The following is an 18,948-nucleotide window of genomic DNA, read 5'->3' as shown; positions in this document are numbered from 1 at the left end:
GACACTTTGTCCACGGCCCCGTGAAGCACCTTCGCCCCGAGCCTTTCCAAGCCGATCTAGAGCCGGTCGCGGCACACCGCCTCGTATGCGGGACTCCCCAGCCTGCCGTGTGTCGCTCACACCCTCCAGCTGGCTGTTAACGAGGGTCTTTTGGCACAGAGAAGTACTCGTATCGCTACTCGGTATCGGTGAGTACCCAAATGTAAGTACTTGTACTTAAAAAGTGGTATCGGTGCATCCCTAGTAGTGGTATTAGAGGGAGCCAACACTGACAGAAATAAAGAAAGAAAGAATATTGATGGTGGGCATGTCGACGGAGATGGATGACAGATTATTACACAGATGTTGTTGTTGTCAGGTGTTAAAACGGAGGACGTTCACCTGGACGGAGACCAACATGAGGAAGAGAAAAGTTGTCAAAGCTGTCAGTAAATTGGCAGCCACGATAACGGTGATATGGTGAAAAGACTATTAGACACTTTATAACGAAATATGTTCGTACGAGTGTTTCTTGCACGAGGCCCGCTGTGTGTCTGTAACAGCTTTCGTGTTCAGCTCATCGCCGCAGGAGGATAAATGTGTCTTGACAAGTTGGTTTTGTCACTTTTAGAGTGGTAATCGCTCCATCTAGAGCTTCCTCTTCATTCACAAATGATTTAGTGAAGATGTGATGGTGTGTTTTGGACGACGACGACAAAGCGAGTGTCCTGTCCATTTAAAGCTAACTTTTTGCCGGTTTTCTCATTTTTGCGCTACCGTTGGTCTCCGCCAAGATGCTTCTGCTACACTTTCATTGTCTAAATAATCTTACTTTTGGATCGAGCAGCTGTTACTGTATGAGTAACACAGCGTCCTCTCTCATTGCTGACCAGTATTTCCCAGCTCCAGCTCAAATACCAATGATTTTTCTTTACTTCAAGAGATTTTACGATGTCTGCTTCAGTTTTTGAGATCAGATTTTGCACAGCTGATTAAATCTTTATCGCATTTAATGATCATTTTGAAAGTCATCTCACTCCTTTTTTTTTTTTTTTTTAACTTTTAAATGAGTAGTTTGACATTTTTAGGAATATGCTCATTAGCTTTCTTGCTGATAGTTGGATGAGCAGATTGATACCACTCTCAAATATCTTCCGGTTAAATATAAAGATACAGCCAGTAGCCGGTTAGCTTAGCTTAGCTTAGCTTAGCTTAGCTTAGCTTAGCTTAGCATAAAGACTGGAAATGGGGAAACAGCTAGCCTGGCTCTGTCCAAAGGTAACCAAATCCACCTACCCGCACCTCATGTTAACGTGTTATATCTTGTCTATTTCATTTGTACAAAGTGTAAAAACGACAAGTTGTGGTTTTCACAGAAATAGCTCAGCACAAAACAACTCGTAGTTTTTATGTCTTGTTTTTGTAGGTGTGTGTGTGAATGTCGGATTGCTGTTTTCGGAAAGTTACAGAAATGGTCGGACACGGAAAGGTGTGATGGGAGAGGGTTTCCGAACTTATCCGACCATCCGACATGTTCTGAAGCACACTGGCAGCTTTATCTGTCTGTCTGTTCGTCTTTACCATACAGACATGAGAGTGATATCGATCTTCTCATCTATAGGGCCTTTTCACACCTTCATCGTTTGATCTTGGTTTAGGCGGTGACGACAGGTCGTAGGTGGTGACGACGGCAGGACTTAGGAGTTGGCGACAGGACATAGGTGATGACAACAGGACATAAGCAGTGATGACAGGACGTAAACGTTGATGACAGAACCTAGGTGACATCGACAGGACGTAGGCGTTGGCGACAGGACCTAGGATTGGGCGACAGGACATAGGCGTTGACTACAGGACCTAGGCTGTGGCGACAGGACCTAGGCTTTGGCGACAGGACCTAGGATTGGGCGACAGGACCTAGGATTGGGCGACAGGCCGTTGGCGTTGGCGACAGGCCGTTGGCGTTGTAGACAGGCCGTTGGCGACAGGCCGTTGGCGTTGGCGACAGGCCTTAGGCGTTGTCGACAGGCCTTAGGCGTTGGCGACAGGACATAGGCGTTGGCGACAGGACCTAGGCTTTGGGGACAGGACCTAGGCGTTGACGACAGGGCCTAGGCGAGGTCGACAGGGCCTAGGCGAGGTCGACAGGATGTAGGCGATGACGAGTGGACATAGACGACGACAGGACATAGACGATGACGACAGGACGTAAACAATGACGACAGGACGTAAACAATGACGACAGGACGTACGCGATGACGACACGACTTGGGGAAACGATGACAGGACGCAGGCGATGACGACAGCATGTAGGTGAAGACGACAGGACGTAGACGACAGGACATAGGTACGTCATGTTGAGGTCTGTAGTGCGCTCGCATCATTGCAACGTGAAACCAAAACTAACCGGATCAAATGTTACAATGGAACAAAAACACAAACCTTGGTTCGGACTTTCAGGTGTGAAAAAGCCCAAATTCTCAGCAAGAAAGTTAACGAGCAGATTTCCTAAAATATCGAACAAATGCTTTAAAAAGAAACGTCCGTTGTTGGTGCCCTGAGCTCAGCAGGAGTCCTCTCAGGTGCTGTTTGGAGCAGAAACTCACAAAGTATTTTACCAGACGGTGAAAAGCATGAAACCGGTGTAATGTTTTGAATTTATTTCATGTATTTCCACAGCATCTTTAAGGCACTTTAGAACCATTAAAACAGCAAACAGCTCAGTGTCGCGTAGGTTTTTAATGAAGGATAACGGCACCCCTTTTTTTTTTTTTCACCGTCATCTTTTCCAAAATATCTAAAGCTTGATCTGAACTGCCAATTTCCTCGTACGAGTGTTGTGGTTAAAAAAAAAAATCTTTAAAAGTCAGAATATAAGAGCGCAGAGAGGTTTCATCCCTGTAAAATGCAACCAGGTTAGCATGTACTGTTTAAAGTAGCTTTGCAGAAGTCAAAGTCTCCGTTTCCTCCATTTTTTAGGGCACGCATCTCGTCTCACTTTAATCCAAATGTATAAAAGATAAACTGTAAGCATAGAGGTTTTTGTTTTGTTTTGTTTTGTTTTTTTTAAATAATGAAGAGTTATTTTTGGAATCATTGGTATAAAAGTTTTAATGAAACACAATAAGAGTTCATATTTTTGATAGGACAATAGGCTACATTCATTTTGCAGATTGTGTAGCAGGTTCATTGAAGCACTGAGAGGAAGAAAAAAAAAAACACTAGACAGTTTAATTCCAGAAATAAACAAATCTAATATATAATTTTTTTGTCATAAGGTGGAAAATATCTAATCCTAAGATTCAATGCATAAAGAATGTGTAGTTATTGGTGTAAAAATCAGCCAGTTTATTTACTTCTTATGTTGATTTTAAGATGTCTTGATGCTCAGAGATGAGACATTTGATATTTAGTGGCTCGGTAATAAATCTCTATTGAAATAATCAACAAAACTTTCATCTTTTCATCACACAGCTGGTATTCTTGTGACTGGTAAACCTCCACATTTAGTTGTTGAATGGCTAATTCAGTAATGTTTAGAAACTTTGTTTGTCTTTGGCTTCACCACAGTCGACATGAATACTAATCAGACAATAGTAAGAAGCAGTAAAAAAGATTGGATTATTACAAAAAGTATTGTGAGCTCCTGGTTGGTCCATTGTCGCTCATAATTAGGACTTAATAATAATGGACATTAGGAAAGTCAAACTGATTTCATGGAGCAAAGGCTTTGTTAATTGCATTTTCTGCTTTTTTTTGAGAAGCTGATGACAGCACAGATCAGAAAAGACGGTCAAAACTGGACTTAATTTAGTTGAAATGTTTGACATTATGCAGATGATACTCTATTCTATACTCTCAAATCTTAAAGGTTTCTCAATAGCATAAGAAAATAATCTGCCAAAATCAGCAACAATCACATTTTTTAGAATAAATATTGTTAGGAACAAGAATGCTGCTGTATCGGCATTCACATTAATTATGAACCATGTAATGTGTTCACACCAAGAGTGAAGCGTACTTTTTGCGCGGCGCGATTACATACAAAGTCAATGCAAAGAGGCGAATAGACGCAGATTTGCGCCGGGTTAAATATTTCAACTAGTGCAAGAGATTCTTGTGACGCTGTTTCGTGAAAGCCTCTCAGCGTTGAGATCGTCCTTCTGACGTCCTGACGTTTTTGAATCATAAATGGAGGATGAATAAATCTTGTATGTGTCTGTGGTCACCCAGAGCTACGATAGTCCATCACATCTGTACAGAAAGCGGACCAAACTCTGAGTAGAAACCACAGACTGTCTCTGGTAGAAACAACAACGTCTCTAGATGACGTCATGTTGAGTGTTGATGGAGCAGCTGCATAGCCTGGCATTGATCCATCCAAACTCCATTCAGAAAACAAGCATTTTAAAAGTTGTTTGCTTGTTGTCTTGCGTACAGACCTTTCAAAGCATGAATTCAGACATTTTAGAAATCAACATCATTATGTAGTTATTACGGAATCATTTTGATCTGTTTATTGCAATTAAATCACAGCACAACCTGTTTATTTTGGGTTCATGCCGCAGTAGCGACGTGTGGTTGCTAGATACAGTCAGCGCAACGGTGCTCTATATGAATACAGCTCGCCGCCGGGTGACGTTATGAACCTAGACATGACGGCGTTTGGTTTTCTGACATATCTGGGACTTCCGCAACATGTACAAAGCAGAAACAGTGGTTATTTCTTCCATGGTTGATGGGAGGAAATGGAGGAAAGAAAAGCTGTTGGTATCTATGGAGACAAGCTCCTCCTCCTGAAGGAACACAAATGATACCGGTGGTCCAAATCGCACGAGTGAAGCGAGGCAAAAAATTTGCTTCGCTCTTGGTCTGAACACGACATAAGAGTTTAAAACTACATGAGACTTGATTGACAGTGAACCAAACACATCTGTATGCAATTAAAATGTTCCTAAGTCCTGATTGGGGCATTAAAATACATGACATCACCTCTTTCTATTTAAGCCCCGCCCACTTCAAACCAGCGAGAAGAGCACAGTAAAAAAAAAAATCTGAAATCTTTCATATAAAAACAATCAAAACTTTAACAGATTATTCGCTCATATTAACAAGTTGATTTAGAAAATGTGTTCTTTATCCACCTGATTTATTGTAGTTCTTTGAGCAGTAAACACACAGAGGCCTGTTTTTAAGGGAGTTTTGTTGTTCAACGTAAAACAAACGGAGGGAAAGTCGACATGTTTCACCTGCTGTGCAAATAACCTCTAAACATACATGGAAAGTTTCAGGACAGCTGATTGTCAACAAAAGTATACGCCACATTATTATCATTATTTTAACTGTGGAGAATAATTAAAAATAATTTTCCTCCATATTATCTATCGATCAGTAATATTTTAGGAGGTAAGTTTATTATATCTCCACTTTGTCAAAAGGAGAAGTTTTCTTTCTCTTCTGCTTTATGATTGTGTTGTTTTGTGTAAATCATCTATTTATTCAGAAGCACTAGCTTTTATTTTGGTGAACCTGGTATCTGGGTCCTAATCATCAGTTTCTGAATAGCTTGTGTATTTAAAGAATAAAAATTACTTTTATGAAAAAATAATTTGTTTGAAATTGTTTTATCCCAGAAATATTTGTCTTAAATTAATTTGGTTCAGCCCAGTTGTTTACTTTTCTATTTCAAAATAGTGCAACGATTTTACTTAAGTACTGTACTTAAGTACAATTTTGAGGTACTTGTACTTTACTTGAATATCCCCCAGAGGGAAATATTGTGCTATTTATTCAATAACTTTTGTTACTTTGCAGATTTGAAAAAACAAATACAAAATATAAATAAACAAATAAATTATGATTTATTATTATTATTTATTAAACTACCCAGCTGTATATAAGTATATAAGTAATTAAATGAGCTCACATTAATGCATCAATAATTATAATATACATTAATACATAATGAGTACTTTTTGGTACTTTAAGTACATTTTGAAAAAATTCATAAAATAATTATATAAAACATTAATAGTAATAGTAATAATAGTAAATATTACTATAATAATAATAGGTATGATATTCATAATATTAATAATATAAAAAAATATAATTACAATAGTCATAACAATAATAGTAAATGTGACTATAATTATTATATTATTAATAATAATATAATAATAATAATATAAAAAATAATAAGATAATAGTAATAATAATTATAAAAGCAATTATTACTATAATAATACTTATAATTATTATTATATTAATATGCCTATTAATAAAACAATTAGCCACTTAAAAAAACAACAATAATATAAGATAAAAACAATAATTAAACAGAAATAAATAAAACAGTGTGCTAGCATTAATATCAAACTTTCAAAAAAAAAATTATGCTAATACTTGTACTTTTACTTAAGTAAAAATTTTGAATGCATGACTTTTACTTTGTAGTCTGTGGTATTACTACTACTTTATTTACCTTTCAGGGCTGCCGTGGTGACAGAGTGTGTGTCGCAATAAAGAGCTCCAAGGGATGGAAGTCCACCTGTGTGTGTGTGTGTGTGTGTGTGTGTGTGTGTGTGGAGGCGTGGTGTTGACTCTACCTTCAGTTTCCCTCCAGGCCTCGTCTTCATTCAGCCTCCTGTCAGAGCGTTGCAGCAGATATGAGCGGACGAGTCGGAGACTTGAGCCCAAAACAGGCTGAAATATTAACTGAGGTAAAAATATAATAAATCAATATTAATCCTGTGATTTCACTAAATTCATTGATCATCTGTAACACTGTATAGTGACTGTAGATTGTTGTGTAGTTGGTGTCTCTATGGTTCCTTTTGTTGTGGTTTCACAGTGATGATTCTATGGTAACTTCAACTGTCTGCTGTGTGTTTATAGTCACATCATCTGTGGTACATTAACTGTACTTTTTATCCTACTATTATACAAATTCAACAGCTATAGTTAAAGGTACTTTTCAGATTAAGATTTTACATAAAAAATATAAATAATATTATAAATTAAATTGCATTATTAACGATTAAATTAAACCAGGGTAGGTTGTTGCCTCTTGTCACGTTCGAGACCCAAAGAGGTTCAAATTATTCAATATTAATTATGTTAAATTAATATAAATGAAAGATTAGAGGAAAGTGCAATACTTTTAGTTACTTTTCAGATTAACATTTTAATCTGAAAGATGGGATGATTTTATGAAATATAATATACATTTTTGTAAATTAAACTCTAACAGTATACAAAGTAGTTAAAACTACCTCCAACTCGACCAGCTACAACAATAAAATTCTACGTACACACTTTTATTTAATTTTATTGCAAATAAATCCAATAACATAGATTAGATAATAGTAATTTTTTGTAGCAAATACTTTTGCATTTGATACTTTTAATGCAGGACTTTCACTTTTATATTGTTGTATTAGTACTTTTTCTTAAGTTAAGTATCCGAGTACTTCTTCCACCACTGAGGGAAATATTACTAATATATTCCTTAACAATCTAATATTGCAGTACTATTTGTGTAGGCTCAGAATAAACTGTATATATTCTAAGATTACACAAAAAACTCAGGTTGGGTTGTAATAAAAAATCATTAGAATAATTTATTATCTGTTGTGGATAATTAATATAAATTAAAATAAATTAATATGAAATGTCAGAATAAAGTGAAAAATGCCCGTCACAATTTCCCGATGTGATGTCATAAAAATATTTTGTAAAAAATCGAAGCATATTTAATTTACTGTCACGCAACACTGGAAAATTGTTTTTGAGAAATTACTTAATTAATTATTAAAAATATTTGCAGATAATTCTACTAATTGACCTTAAAGTAAAGGTTTGACATTTGGGGAAATATATTTATTCACTTGATTACCAAGATTTCATTAAATTAAAAGATTGATGTCACTCATCTCTGAGAGTGATGTCAATCTTCTCATCTAACTCTCAGCAAGAAATAATAATAATAAAACAGCTTTAGTTTAATGTGTGATTGATGTTGTGTTTCTTCTGGTTCTGTGCCTCCAGTTTCGGGGAAGGATCCAGGACGTCCTCCCCAACCTGCCGGCACAACACGACCACTACCTCCTCCGCTGGCTCCGAGGTGAGACCTGCAGACCTGCACACCTGCAGACCTCCAAACACACCTGACACCTGAAACCTTTACTGTTCAGCATTTTGTTCTGAGCGGGTACGATGCTGGCTAAACAACGAAGGAAGGGGACTTCTTTAATCAAAAATAAGAAACGTACAGTAGAGAAAGAACCAGCACCGCCAAAGATACGCAGATTAGATAGGAAACACTAACGGCCTCATAATTAAATGTAAATACACCAGAGGGGAGATTAAATAAATGTTATCAGAACATCAAATACAACATGAGATATGCCCGGTATTTATTTACCCTCCTCTCTGGGAAAATAGGTTTTCTAAGGACATGAAAGAACAAGTTTGAAGTACTTGTACTTTACTTGAGTGTTTTTATTTAATGCTACTTTATACTTTTACTCCACTACATTTATCTGACAGCTTTACAAATATCATTTTACATTAAAAAGTATATGATGAGCTTATGAAATAAATAAATAAATAATATAAATAATACATATTTATTATGGCTGTCTATCAATTAAAATATTTAATCTGATGAGTTTATGAAATAATTCACATTGTTAGAGATTAAATAAAATAAAATTTTGCTTGTGACCTCTTAAAATAAATCAGTTTCTTTTTTCTTGTGAAGTTTCAGATATCTATGAATAGATTAAATAACATTTTGAGGCCTAAAAAGGTAAAATTATTAAATTTTTTACACAAACAAAAACCCCTCAAGATTACAGAAAAATTAATACATATTTATTGTATTATTATGAAATAAATAAATAATACATATTTATTATGGCTGTCTATCAATTAAAAGATTTAATCTGATGAGCTGATAATACTTCTTAGTAGTGGAAGAAGTACTTTAGATACTTTACTAAAGTAGAGTAGAAATACTACAGTCTAAAAATATACAAGTTAAAGTCCTGAATACAAAATGTAAGTAAAAGTACAGAAGTATTATCAGCAAAATGTACTTAAAGTATCAAAAGTAAAAGAACTTATTGTGCAGAACGTGATAAATTATTATAAAATATTATAATATTCTGTTTTTATCACTAATGAATGCATGTAAGAGTATTTTAATATTGTAGTTCATCAATGTGGAGCCAATTTTAGAATTTCTTTATGTACTACTGGGTAGATTAGTAGTATAGTACTGCATCATATCATATTAGCATATATGATATTTTTTAATGTAAAAAGTAACTATAAGTTTTAGGTAGTGAAAAATACTTTATTGATCCCTGAGGATCTTATAATAAACATAAAGAAATGTAAGAAAATATAAATAAAGGAGTATTTAACATGTAAATTATGTACATAATGCTACAATATAAACACAATATATGTAAAGAAATATAAATAAGTACTAAAATTAAAAACTAGAATATAAGAAATATGAAATATGTACAAATATTTGCATTAAGACATGCAGTGGCGTAAAAAGTACAATATTTAAGTACATAAGTGTATGGAAATACTCAAGTAAAGTACAAGTATGTCAAAATTGTACTTGAGTACTTGAGTAAATATACTTTGTACATTCCACCACTGACACTAGTAAAGTTTAGTGAGCAAGACTTTTACTGTCAAATCAATAGATTTATATTGTGGTAAAAATGTATTTTAAAGGAGAACAAACTGAACCAGGTCGGTGAACACTGAGTTATCTAGATAAGGATCAGATCTATTCAGTGACAGACATCGATACCGAAGCCTCCAGCTCTGGTATTTCTTCCTCGTCCGCCACTGAAACCGGCTCTGTGTGAGCGAAGCCACGGGCGTTCACTCTCTGCTGCAGGCGTCTGAATAATGACAGCCGATACACAGCCAGAGGAAGGTTAACTCAGTCAGGGATCAGTGTTAATGAGGGATTAAATACAGCCAGTATTACAGATGTGTGTTATTTAGCCTTCCTGAAGAAGCATTTACTGCGGGACGTTTTGAGATAGGTGTACCTAATAAACTGGCAACTGAGTGTAACTGATTAAAGGAGCTCTCTGGCATTTTGTGCTTATTTGGTTTCCTGCCAGAATTCAGCCTGTTCCAAGGAAAAGGTGAATGACACGATAATGCGTAAGGCATTTAGTGTGTAATAAGAACACCTTTCTTGTTTTTGGCGAGTCATTTGTACACCATGTAATCTGTTCCTGTACCGACCATATAAATATGCAACGATCAGAGTTAGTGACATAGAATAGAAAGCGAGAAAGATCACCTACGGTGGGCGGGTCCAACAAACACTTCAAGCAGGAGACCGGTGTTTGGTTTTGTGAGTTACGTTTGTGATGTGTTTTTTTTTACTTTTGTGACGTGTTTTTTTTTTACGTTTGTGACGTGGTTTGTTTTTTATGTTTGTGACGTGTATTTTTACGTTTGCGATGTGTTTTTTGCGACGTTTGTGACGTCTTTTTTTTTATGTTTATGACGTCTTTTTTTGTTTTGTGACCTCTTTTTTGTTTTTACGTTTGTGACATGTTTTTTTGTTTTTACGTTTGTGACGTGTTTTTTTTTTACGTTTGTGACATGTTTTTTTTTTACGTTTGTGACATGTTTTTTTTTTACGTTTGTGACGTGTTTTTTTTTTACGTTTGTGACGTGTTTTTTTTTTACGTTTGTGACTTAGCTCAGTTTTTTTAGCCTGGCTCTGTCCACAGAGGTGACTGTGCAAGGTTAAGAAAAAACACAGTTGTCACACTTTTATGTTCAGATTTAACAAACAACATATTAGTTATATTAGTGGAAGACAGAGCTACAGTAGCTGTTTCCCCGTTTCCAGTCTTTATGCTAAGCTAACCGGCTGCTGGCTGTAGCTTCATATTTACTGTACAGACATGAGAGAGGGATCAATCTTCTCATCTAACTCTCAACAAGAAAACAAACCAGACTAGTTCCCAAAATGTCAAATAATTCCTTTAATTCTTCATTCAGAAGTTATATAACTGATGACCTGTCCGTCCTCCTCTTGGTTAATCAGTGATGAATTTCCTATAACATACGACCTCCCTCTGACCTTGTGGCCATGAAACGTATAGTGTTTACTCAGCCATGAGGGTTCGTACCACCTCAGCTCAGCGCTCTTATCCTACAGTAAATGTTTGTTTTACGCTGAACACAATTAGACGTCAGTAAAGCTGCAGAGATTTAACTGAATTTACTTTCTCCTCCTCTAAAACTAAGCTTTTAAGATACAGATGAACTTTGTTATCTGGTCCCATCTCTGCTGTAGAGCTGGTAGTTATTGTGGACGTCCAGGAAACTGTGTGTGTTTATTGGTTCATAGTTCAGAGAGGATCCGATCAATAGGAACTCTCTGACAGCAGATCAATATCTCCATCGGCTGTTAACCTCACACAGTTTTCATTACTGGACTAAAAGAACTGAACCGTATCAGGTTTTCTATTGTGTGATTATCAGACGTTGTTTGACTGAAACTGGTGCAGCGTTTCCACACCAGTAATCATTAAATAGTACTTTATATTTCATGTTTCACGTGTCGTACAAATACATAAATCATTTGTCAGATTAACTCAACCAGGCTTCTCCTTCATGTTCTTTTAAACTGGGTGCAGTGGTGAACTAAGTACATTTACTCAGGTTTGGTCAAGTTTGCATTCATGCAACCACTGGAGTGGCAGAAATTGGTGTTCTGCTCTACTTTACTGCTCATCATGGTAACCGAGCAAAGAGTACAACACTCTCCTTTGAGTTGTAGTGGAATAGAAGTATGCATATAATATATGTGTAAAGGGACAAGAAAAGAAAATACTCTAATACTCTAGAATATATACTAGTAATCTATACTAGTAAAGTACCTCAAATTTGTCTTTAAGTCCGGTACTAATACGCTACTAGTAAACTTCATTCTGCTGCATCAGATCTCTACTTTACTAATCAGGATTCTTTCTTCTTTCTTTTTGCAGCTCGTAGCTTCAATGTTCAGAAAGCTGAAGTGATGATCAGGAAGGTGAGCTCCTTCTTTAAACACTTATTGATCCGTCATGTTGTTTCTCTGTAAGGACTGTTAAGCTGCAGGATGTTTCTAACCTCTCCTCTGTTCCTCTATATCTGTCTGCAGCACGTGGAGTTCAGGAGGAAGATGAACGTAGACTCCATCATATCTGACTGGAAACCTCCAGAGGTACACAGACTCTGTTTGTCACATTCACTAGATAAGAACATGCATTTACACAACTACACTACTAATGTACAGATATTTACCTATAATAGGAAAATGCTTTTAGATTGGGATGTTCAACGATGTTCTTCTTAGATTCTGTCGATTTAGTGAGGAGGAAGAGGAGTCATATTTTTTGGCGTTATTTTGGATTAAAATTGAAAAGTAGATCTCTGTTTACAACTGAAATGAACCTTTAACAATAATGTCTGTGGATTTATGGGATGATATATTTATATATTAAGACTGTGTGTGTTTTCCTTGTGTCCTCGGTCAGGTGATCGAGGAGTACGTATCCGGAGGGATGTGTGGATACGACAGAGAGGGGAGTCCCATCTGGTACGATGTCATCGGTCCTCTGGATCCTAAAGGTCTGTTGCTATCGGCGACCAAACAGGACTACATGAAGACCAAGATCAGAGACACTGAGATGCTGCACAGGGAGTGTAAGAGCCAGTCTGAGAAGGTGACCATCACATCCCCCTCTTCTTGTCTCCTCTCCTCTCCTCCTCTCCTTCCTCCTCTTCTCCTCTCCTCTCCTCTCCTCTCCTCTCCTTTCGTTTCCTCTCGTTTCCTCTCCTTCCTCCTCCTCTCCTCTTCTCTCGTTTCCTCTCCTCTCCTCTCCTCTCCTCTCCTTCCTCCTCCTCTCCTCTGCTCTCGTTTCCTCTCGTTTCCTCTCCTCTCGTTTCCTCTCCTCTCCTCTCCTCTCCTCTCCTCTCCTCTCCTCTCCTCTCCTCCTCTCCTCTCCTTTCCTCTCGTTTCCTCTCCTCTCCTCTCATCCCTCCTCCTCCTCTCCTCCTCTCCTCTCCTTCCTCCTCCTCTCCTCCTCTCCTCTCCTCTCGTCTCCTCTCCTTTCCTCTCCTCTCCTCTCGTTTCCTCTCCTCTCCTTCCTCCTCCTCTCCTCTCCTCTCCTCTCCTCTCCTCTCCTCTCTTTGTCTCCTCTCTCCTAACCCCTGTCCTTCATCTCTCTGTTGTCTCAGTGGGGTCAGAACATTGAAGCCATCTCTCTGATCTACGACTGTGAAGGACTCGGACTGAAACACATCTGGAAACCTGCTATAGAGACTTATGGAGAGGTCTGTCAGCATCATAACGCCACGTTAAATTAAATTAAATTAAACCAGATTTATTTAACTATAAATGATTCAGATTATCTCTCTGCTCCTCTTCTGCAGATCCTCACCATGTTCGAAGAGAACTATCCGGAGGGGCTGAAGAGGGTGTTTCTGATTAAAGGTGCTTCAGCACATCTGGTGACTGTTGTGTCTATCAGTCTGACTTTGTTCCAGATGTTTATGACGTTGAGTTTCTGTCTCTCTGCAGCTCCCAAAATGTTTCCGATGGCCTACAACCTGATCAAACACTTCCTGTGTGAGGAGACGCGGCGTAAGATCGTCATTTTAGGAAGTAAGACGACTTCTATTTTTATCCCAGAGAGCACAAACAAGACTGCAGCCATGCTAACGGCTCTGTGAGGCTCTACATTTATCATGTTCATCATCTTAGTTTAGCACACTAGCATGCTAATAATGGCCGATTAACAGTAAATTAAATAATTAAATAAAATCAAAATTAAATATTAGGACCTAATAATAAAATAATAATAAACTATATATTAAGTGGTATATATTAAATATGTGACTGTTCTATTATGTATAATTTTATTATATTATAAATAATAATAATAGTGATAATAATAATAATAAACTTTATTTCTATAGCGCCTTTCAAAACCAGAGGTACAAGTTGCTTCACAAAAAGCAATTAAAAGAAAATTATACACAGAAAATGCAATTAAAACAGTGATTTTAAGAAGTGGTCAAACAGAGAGATAAAACAAAATGTCAAAGAACAACAGTAAAAACATTATTACTCATGCATTAATGTAGAAGCAGGATTTTAATTTAATTTAATTTAATTTAATTTAATTTAATCTGATGATTAATTTTATCCATTAATCGATTGATTGTTTGGTTTGTAAAAATAGTTTAAAAATGTCGTCACAATGACCCAGAGCCCAAAGTGACACCATCACTGTGTTTGTTTAGTCCAAACCTCAACATTATTACTGATACTAGTAATAGTAATAATGAAAATAGTTACTAATTCCATTCCTGTGTTTATAGGTAACTGGCAGGAAGTGCTACGTAAACACATCGACCCTAATCAGCTTCCTGTGGTGTACGGAGGAACCCTGACGGACCCTGATGGAGACCCTCGCTGTAGAACCATGGTGAGAGCTCAGAGAGAAGACCGGTGGAGCAGGAAGTGAGTGAGTGAGTGAGTGTTCTCTAAATGACTGTAATTGAAATGTTTGATGTTGTTGTTGCAGATAAAGTACGGCGGGACGGTTCCCAGGTCGTACTACGTTCAGGACTCGGTGAAGGTTCAGTACGACAACAGTGTGACCGTCAGCCGTGGATCCGTCGTCCAGCTGGAATATGATGTTCCAGCAGCCAGCAGCGTGCTCAGGTACTAAACCATAAACAGACATACGGATTTTTTAAAATATTATTATTATTATTATTATTTTTTATTTTTTTTAATTTAATTTAATTTAATTTAATTTAATTTAATTTAATTTAATTTAATTTAATTTAATTTAATTTAATTTAATTTAATTTTAATTTAATTTAATTTTATTTTATTTTTCAAATACAGTTTATTTCCCAACATGAGATATCTAAATTATAAAGTTTGATAATGAACTCAAAGTCATTGTGTTTCCTCCCAGGTGGCAGTTTGCCAGCGACGGAGCAGACATCGGGTTCGGAGTGTACCAACGGACCAAAGACGGCGGCGGTCAGAAAGTGGCGGAGATGCTGCAGGTTCTGCCCAGCGAACGCTACAACGCTCACCTGGTCCCTGAAGACAGTGGGCTCACCTGCACAGAGGCCGGAGTCTGTGAGTCTCCACACTACAGAACATCAGTACATCAGATTATTAGATTATATGCTGCATCATTTCCTGTGAATCACTCATTTATAGGTAGGCAACATGAATATGGGGTGGAAATCACTAACTACTATTAGAGAGGTCATTACAGAATGTAAATACATATCTAACTCTCTGCAGGTTATCAGCTGTTGTTGACTAACTGTTGTGTCCTTTATGTTGTGCAGACGTGCTGTGTTTTGATAACAGCTACAGCATCCTGCAGTCCAAGAAGGTGAGCTACAACGTCGAGGTCCTTCCTCCTCCGGACGGACCGATGCAGAGTCCACGAAGCCGAGGAGGCCGGAGGCTGCAGTGATGGAGATCCAGAGCACTGATCTCACTCTGCTCTGGGTATCACCGGTTAACAAGTCATCACACACATTTCTCTAGACTGAGTTCACAGAGTTCACAAACCCCAAAGCACTTCATCCACATCTCAGGATCAAGTCCTGAAGCATCTTTGAAGAAGCTCTTATAGGGAAGCATTTACAGCGTACCTTACATTATACAGTATATGTACAGCAAAGACTTCAGTCATGTTTATTTTCCTAAACTAAAGTAATTCCAGTACAAACATGAATATATTACAGATGTAGATGTAACAGAATGAAGCAACCTGCTGTCTAATTTACAGTAATTCTGTGTTTTATACAGAAACAAATAACAGTTTTTATAATAATATGTCAAATGGCTGTAAATACACAGAGATTTGGTGCCGGTGCACAGTCGAATGTGTGAAGAAGAGTTTTGAAAAAGGGAATTTAGTTTTGAGAAATATGTATAACTAATTATAATATATATCTATATATATATAAATGCCGGTAGATTATTGTAGTTAGATGTGTTAAAGATTTACTGACAATTCCAGATAACAATGAAGCTCATAAATGTTACTTTTAGAAGAACTCGTCTTACCAGCATTTCAAACTTTAACTGTACAAACTCATCATTTAATATAGAAGGATAATTGTTTAAAGATTTATAATGTTTTTGTAATTTAAGAAGATAATGTTTGAATCATTTGACTGAAGTTTTTGTGTTTGAAAGCAGCCGAACGAAGAAGAACGACGACACACTGAAGAGGAGCAAAGTTACGTTTCATCAAATAGCCCTTTGTCGTAATTTATGCTGCTCATATTGTTTGACTTTATTATTAGAGTTTATATATAATGTGTTAAAATGAATAATCTTCTAAATACATGCTTGAAAACAACATGAAGTCATTACGATGACAGAATTCACAAAATCATGTAAACAGGAAATATATTTTTTTAATTTATGAAGAATCTTCAGTTACATGTAGTTTGTATATTACTTGTAATAAAAGCAGAAATTGTGTATTAAACAGAAACTGTTGGTTTTGATAATTTTGCATCATTGTAAACATTCATATAATGTGTTTTTTCTAAAAATAGGGGATTTCATGATTTTCTCTACACCCTGAAAAATGTAGACAGTAACCGTAGATGTCAGTGTTCATACACAAAAAAATATAAAATATGTTTGTTTTTAATGACAGATATTGTCATTCTGTCTAATAATTATTTTTATTATTTATTAATTAATTCTTGATATATAAAAAATATTATAATTATAAAAATAATAATAAAAAAATACAAATAAAATATATAATATATAATTTTTATTTTGTATTATTTTTTTTAATAATAAAAATAATAATTTTTATTTTTATTATTTTTTATAATTATAATTATTTTTTATATATTAAGAATTAATTAATAAATAATAAAAATAATATATATTATTTTATATATGTATATATGTTTTTATTTGTATTATTATTTTTAATTATTTCTTTTATAATTATATTTTTTTATATTATTAATTTTATGTCAAGATGGGTAATAACACTGTATATATTTATCAAGCATTGCATTGCGAATTTTAACATAAATCCAAAATGTCATTGCTGTGACTTGCAGAAACACCCCGGTAGGTAGAACTATTTTTCTTTACCAGCATTTCAAGGCACTTTAACTGGTCTGACCACCAGGTGGAGTTGAGAGGAGGGAAATACTCAGCTATATGTTGTATTACATAACTAGTAGTCACTAAATATTAGGACCTAATAATAAAAAAATATTAAAATAAGAAGACAAATTAGAGTTTAATGAGGTGATTTGATGTCCAAATACTTAAAAAGTTGCCTATTTGTGCAGCCCTAATTTAATTAAAAGTAATATGCATTGTTAAAGCAGTTAATATTATTATTATTATGCAGACAGATTATGCAGACAGTTCATGTGTGCCTCCCATCCCGCATCCCTCTGGGCTCGGTGCCAGAGGGATGCAGGATGGTGCAGGATGAGGATGTGATGAGGGGGTGAAGGAGGTGCACAGATGCCAGACGCGTGCCTTTACATTACATAACAGCAGCTGCTCCGGATACAATGTGAGGATGAAACCTCTGGAGGCAGCAGCAGCAGCAGCAGCAGCAGCAGCATCAGCAGCATCAGCATCATCATCAGCATCAGCAGCATCATCCATCCGCTGTGTGCCGCATTGCCCCGAGCCTGGAGACAATAACAAGGCCGGGGAGGGAGGAGGGAGGGAGGAGGGAGGGAGGAGGTGTGGGGGGGAGAGGAGGAGGAGGAGGAGGAGGAGGAGGAGGAGGAGGAAGAGGAGGAGGAGTGGAGAAGTGGAGGGTGACGAACGGTGCATAATGAGGAGATGTTTTATATTTATGATGTTTACCTGCTGCAGAAACAGAGCCTCATATTATAACAGGTTATAAACTGAGTGTGTGATGGAGAGGAGGAGGAGGAAGAGGAAGAGGAGGAGGAAGAGGAAGAGGAGGAGAGGGAGGAGGAGGAGGAGGAGGAAGACGAGGAAGAGGAGGAGGAAGAGGAGGAGAGGGAGGAGGAGGAGGAGGAAGAGGAAGATGAGGAAGAGGAGGAGGAGGAGGAGAGGGAGGAAGAAGAGGAGGAAGAGGAGGAAGAGGAGGAGAGGGAGGAGGAGGAAGAGGAAGAGGAGGAAGAGGAGGAGGAGGAGGAGGAGAAGGAGGAAGAGGAGGAGGAAGAGGAAGAGGAAGAGGAGGAAGAGGAGGAGGAGGAAGAGGAAGAGGAAGAGGAAGAAGAGGAAGAGGAGGAGGAAGAGGAGGAGGAGGAGGAGGAGAAGGAGGAAGAGGAAGAGGAAGAGGAAGAAGAGGAGGAGGAAGAGGAAGAAGAGGAAGAGGAGGAGGAGGAGGAGGAGAGGGAGAAGGAGGAAGAGGAAGAGGAAGAGGAGGAGGAACAGGAGGAGGAGGAGGAGAGGGAGAAGGAGGAAGAGGAAGGGGAAGAGGAAGAGGAGGAAGAAGAGGAGGAGGAGGAAGATGAGGAAAAAGAGGAGGAAGATGAAGAGGAGGATGAGGAAGATGAGGAAGAGGAGGAAGAGGAGGAAGAATATGAGGAAGAGGAGGAAGAGGAAGAGGAGGAGGAGGAGGAAGATGAGGAAGAGGAGGAAAAAGAGGAGGAAGATGAAGAGGAGGAAGAGGAGGAAGAATATGAGGAAGAGGAGGAAGAGGAGGAAAAAGAGGAAGATGAAGAGGAGGAAGAGGAGGAAGAATATGAGGAAGAGGAGGAAGAGGAGGAAAAAGAGGAGGAAGAAGAAGAGGAGGAAAAAGAGGAGGAAGATGAAGAGGAGGAGGAAGAGGAGGAAGAATATGAGGAAGAGGAGGAAGAGGAGGAAAAAGAGGAGAGAAGAGGAGGAAGAATATGAGGAAGAGGAGG

At 37.3% G+C, this 18,948-nt stretch overlaps 1 protein-coding gene and 1 long non-coding RNA gene across 3 annotated transcripts; both read left to right on the top strand.

Annotated features, from left to right (window-relative positions):
* The first annotated feature begins 128 nt into the window (after window positions 1–128).
* LOC119478791 lies at window positions 129–3,426 on the top strand. The gene is made up of 2 exons (XR_005204501.1): window positions 129–1,165; window positions 1,196–3,426. It is a non-coding gene; the product is annotated as an uncharacterized LOC119478791 (long non-coding RNA).
* Window positions 3,427–6,549: 3,123 nt separating this feature from the next.
* Window positions 6,550–16,571, top strand: sec14l7 (SEC14-like lipid binding 7). 2 transcript variants are annotated; one of them, XR_005204500.1, is made up of 13 exons: window positions 6,550–6,701; window positions 8,029–8,104; window positions 12,030–12,073; window positions 12,185–12,247; window positions 12,561–12,749; window positions 13,264–13,359; window positions 13,459–13,519; window positions 13,607–13,690; window positions 14,410–14,516; window positions 14,616–14,755; window positions 15,018–15,187; window positions 15,406–15,952; window positions 15,993–16,571. XR_005204500.1 is itself a non-coding variant. In XM_037753752.1 (12 exons), exons 1-12 carry the CDS (start codon window positions 6,648–6,650, stop codon window positions 15,534–15,536), a joined length of 1,215 nt encoding a protein of 404 aa, XP_037609680.1. In that variant the 5' UTR covers window positions 6,550–6,647; the 3' UTR covers window positions 15,537–16,571. The 2 variants fall into 2 exon arrangements, 1 of the variants encoding a protein (XP_037609680.1); XM_037753752.1 differs by having other exon boundaries at window positions 15,406–16,571.
* Window positions 16,572–18,948: the final 2,377 nt, after the last annotated feature.

This window comes from Sebastes umbrosus, chromosome 19 (genome assembly GCF_015220745.1).
Source record: "Sebastes umbrosus isolate fSebUmb1 chromosome 19, fSebUmb1.pri, whole genome shotgun sequence".
NCBI classification, from domain to species: Eukaryota; Metazoa; Chordata; class Actinopteri; order Perciformes; family Sebastidae; genus Sebastes; species Sebastes umbrosus.
This window is presented reverse-complemented; position numbering and strand designations above follow the sequence as displayed.

Coding starts and splice junctions, on each gene's coding strand:
- sec14l7 (XM_037753752.1), top strand. CDS start 6,648: ATGAGCGGACGAGTCGGAGACTTGAGCCCAAAACAGGCTGAAATATTA. Junction 8,105..12,029: donor CCTCCTCCGCTGGCTCCGAG/GTGAGACCTGCA, acceptor TTCTTTTTGCAG/CTCGTAGCTTCAATGTTCAG. Junction 12,074..12,184: donor CTGAAGTGATGATCAGGAAG/GTGAGCTCCTTC, acceptor ATCTGTCTGCAG/CACGTGGAGTTCAGGAGGAA.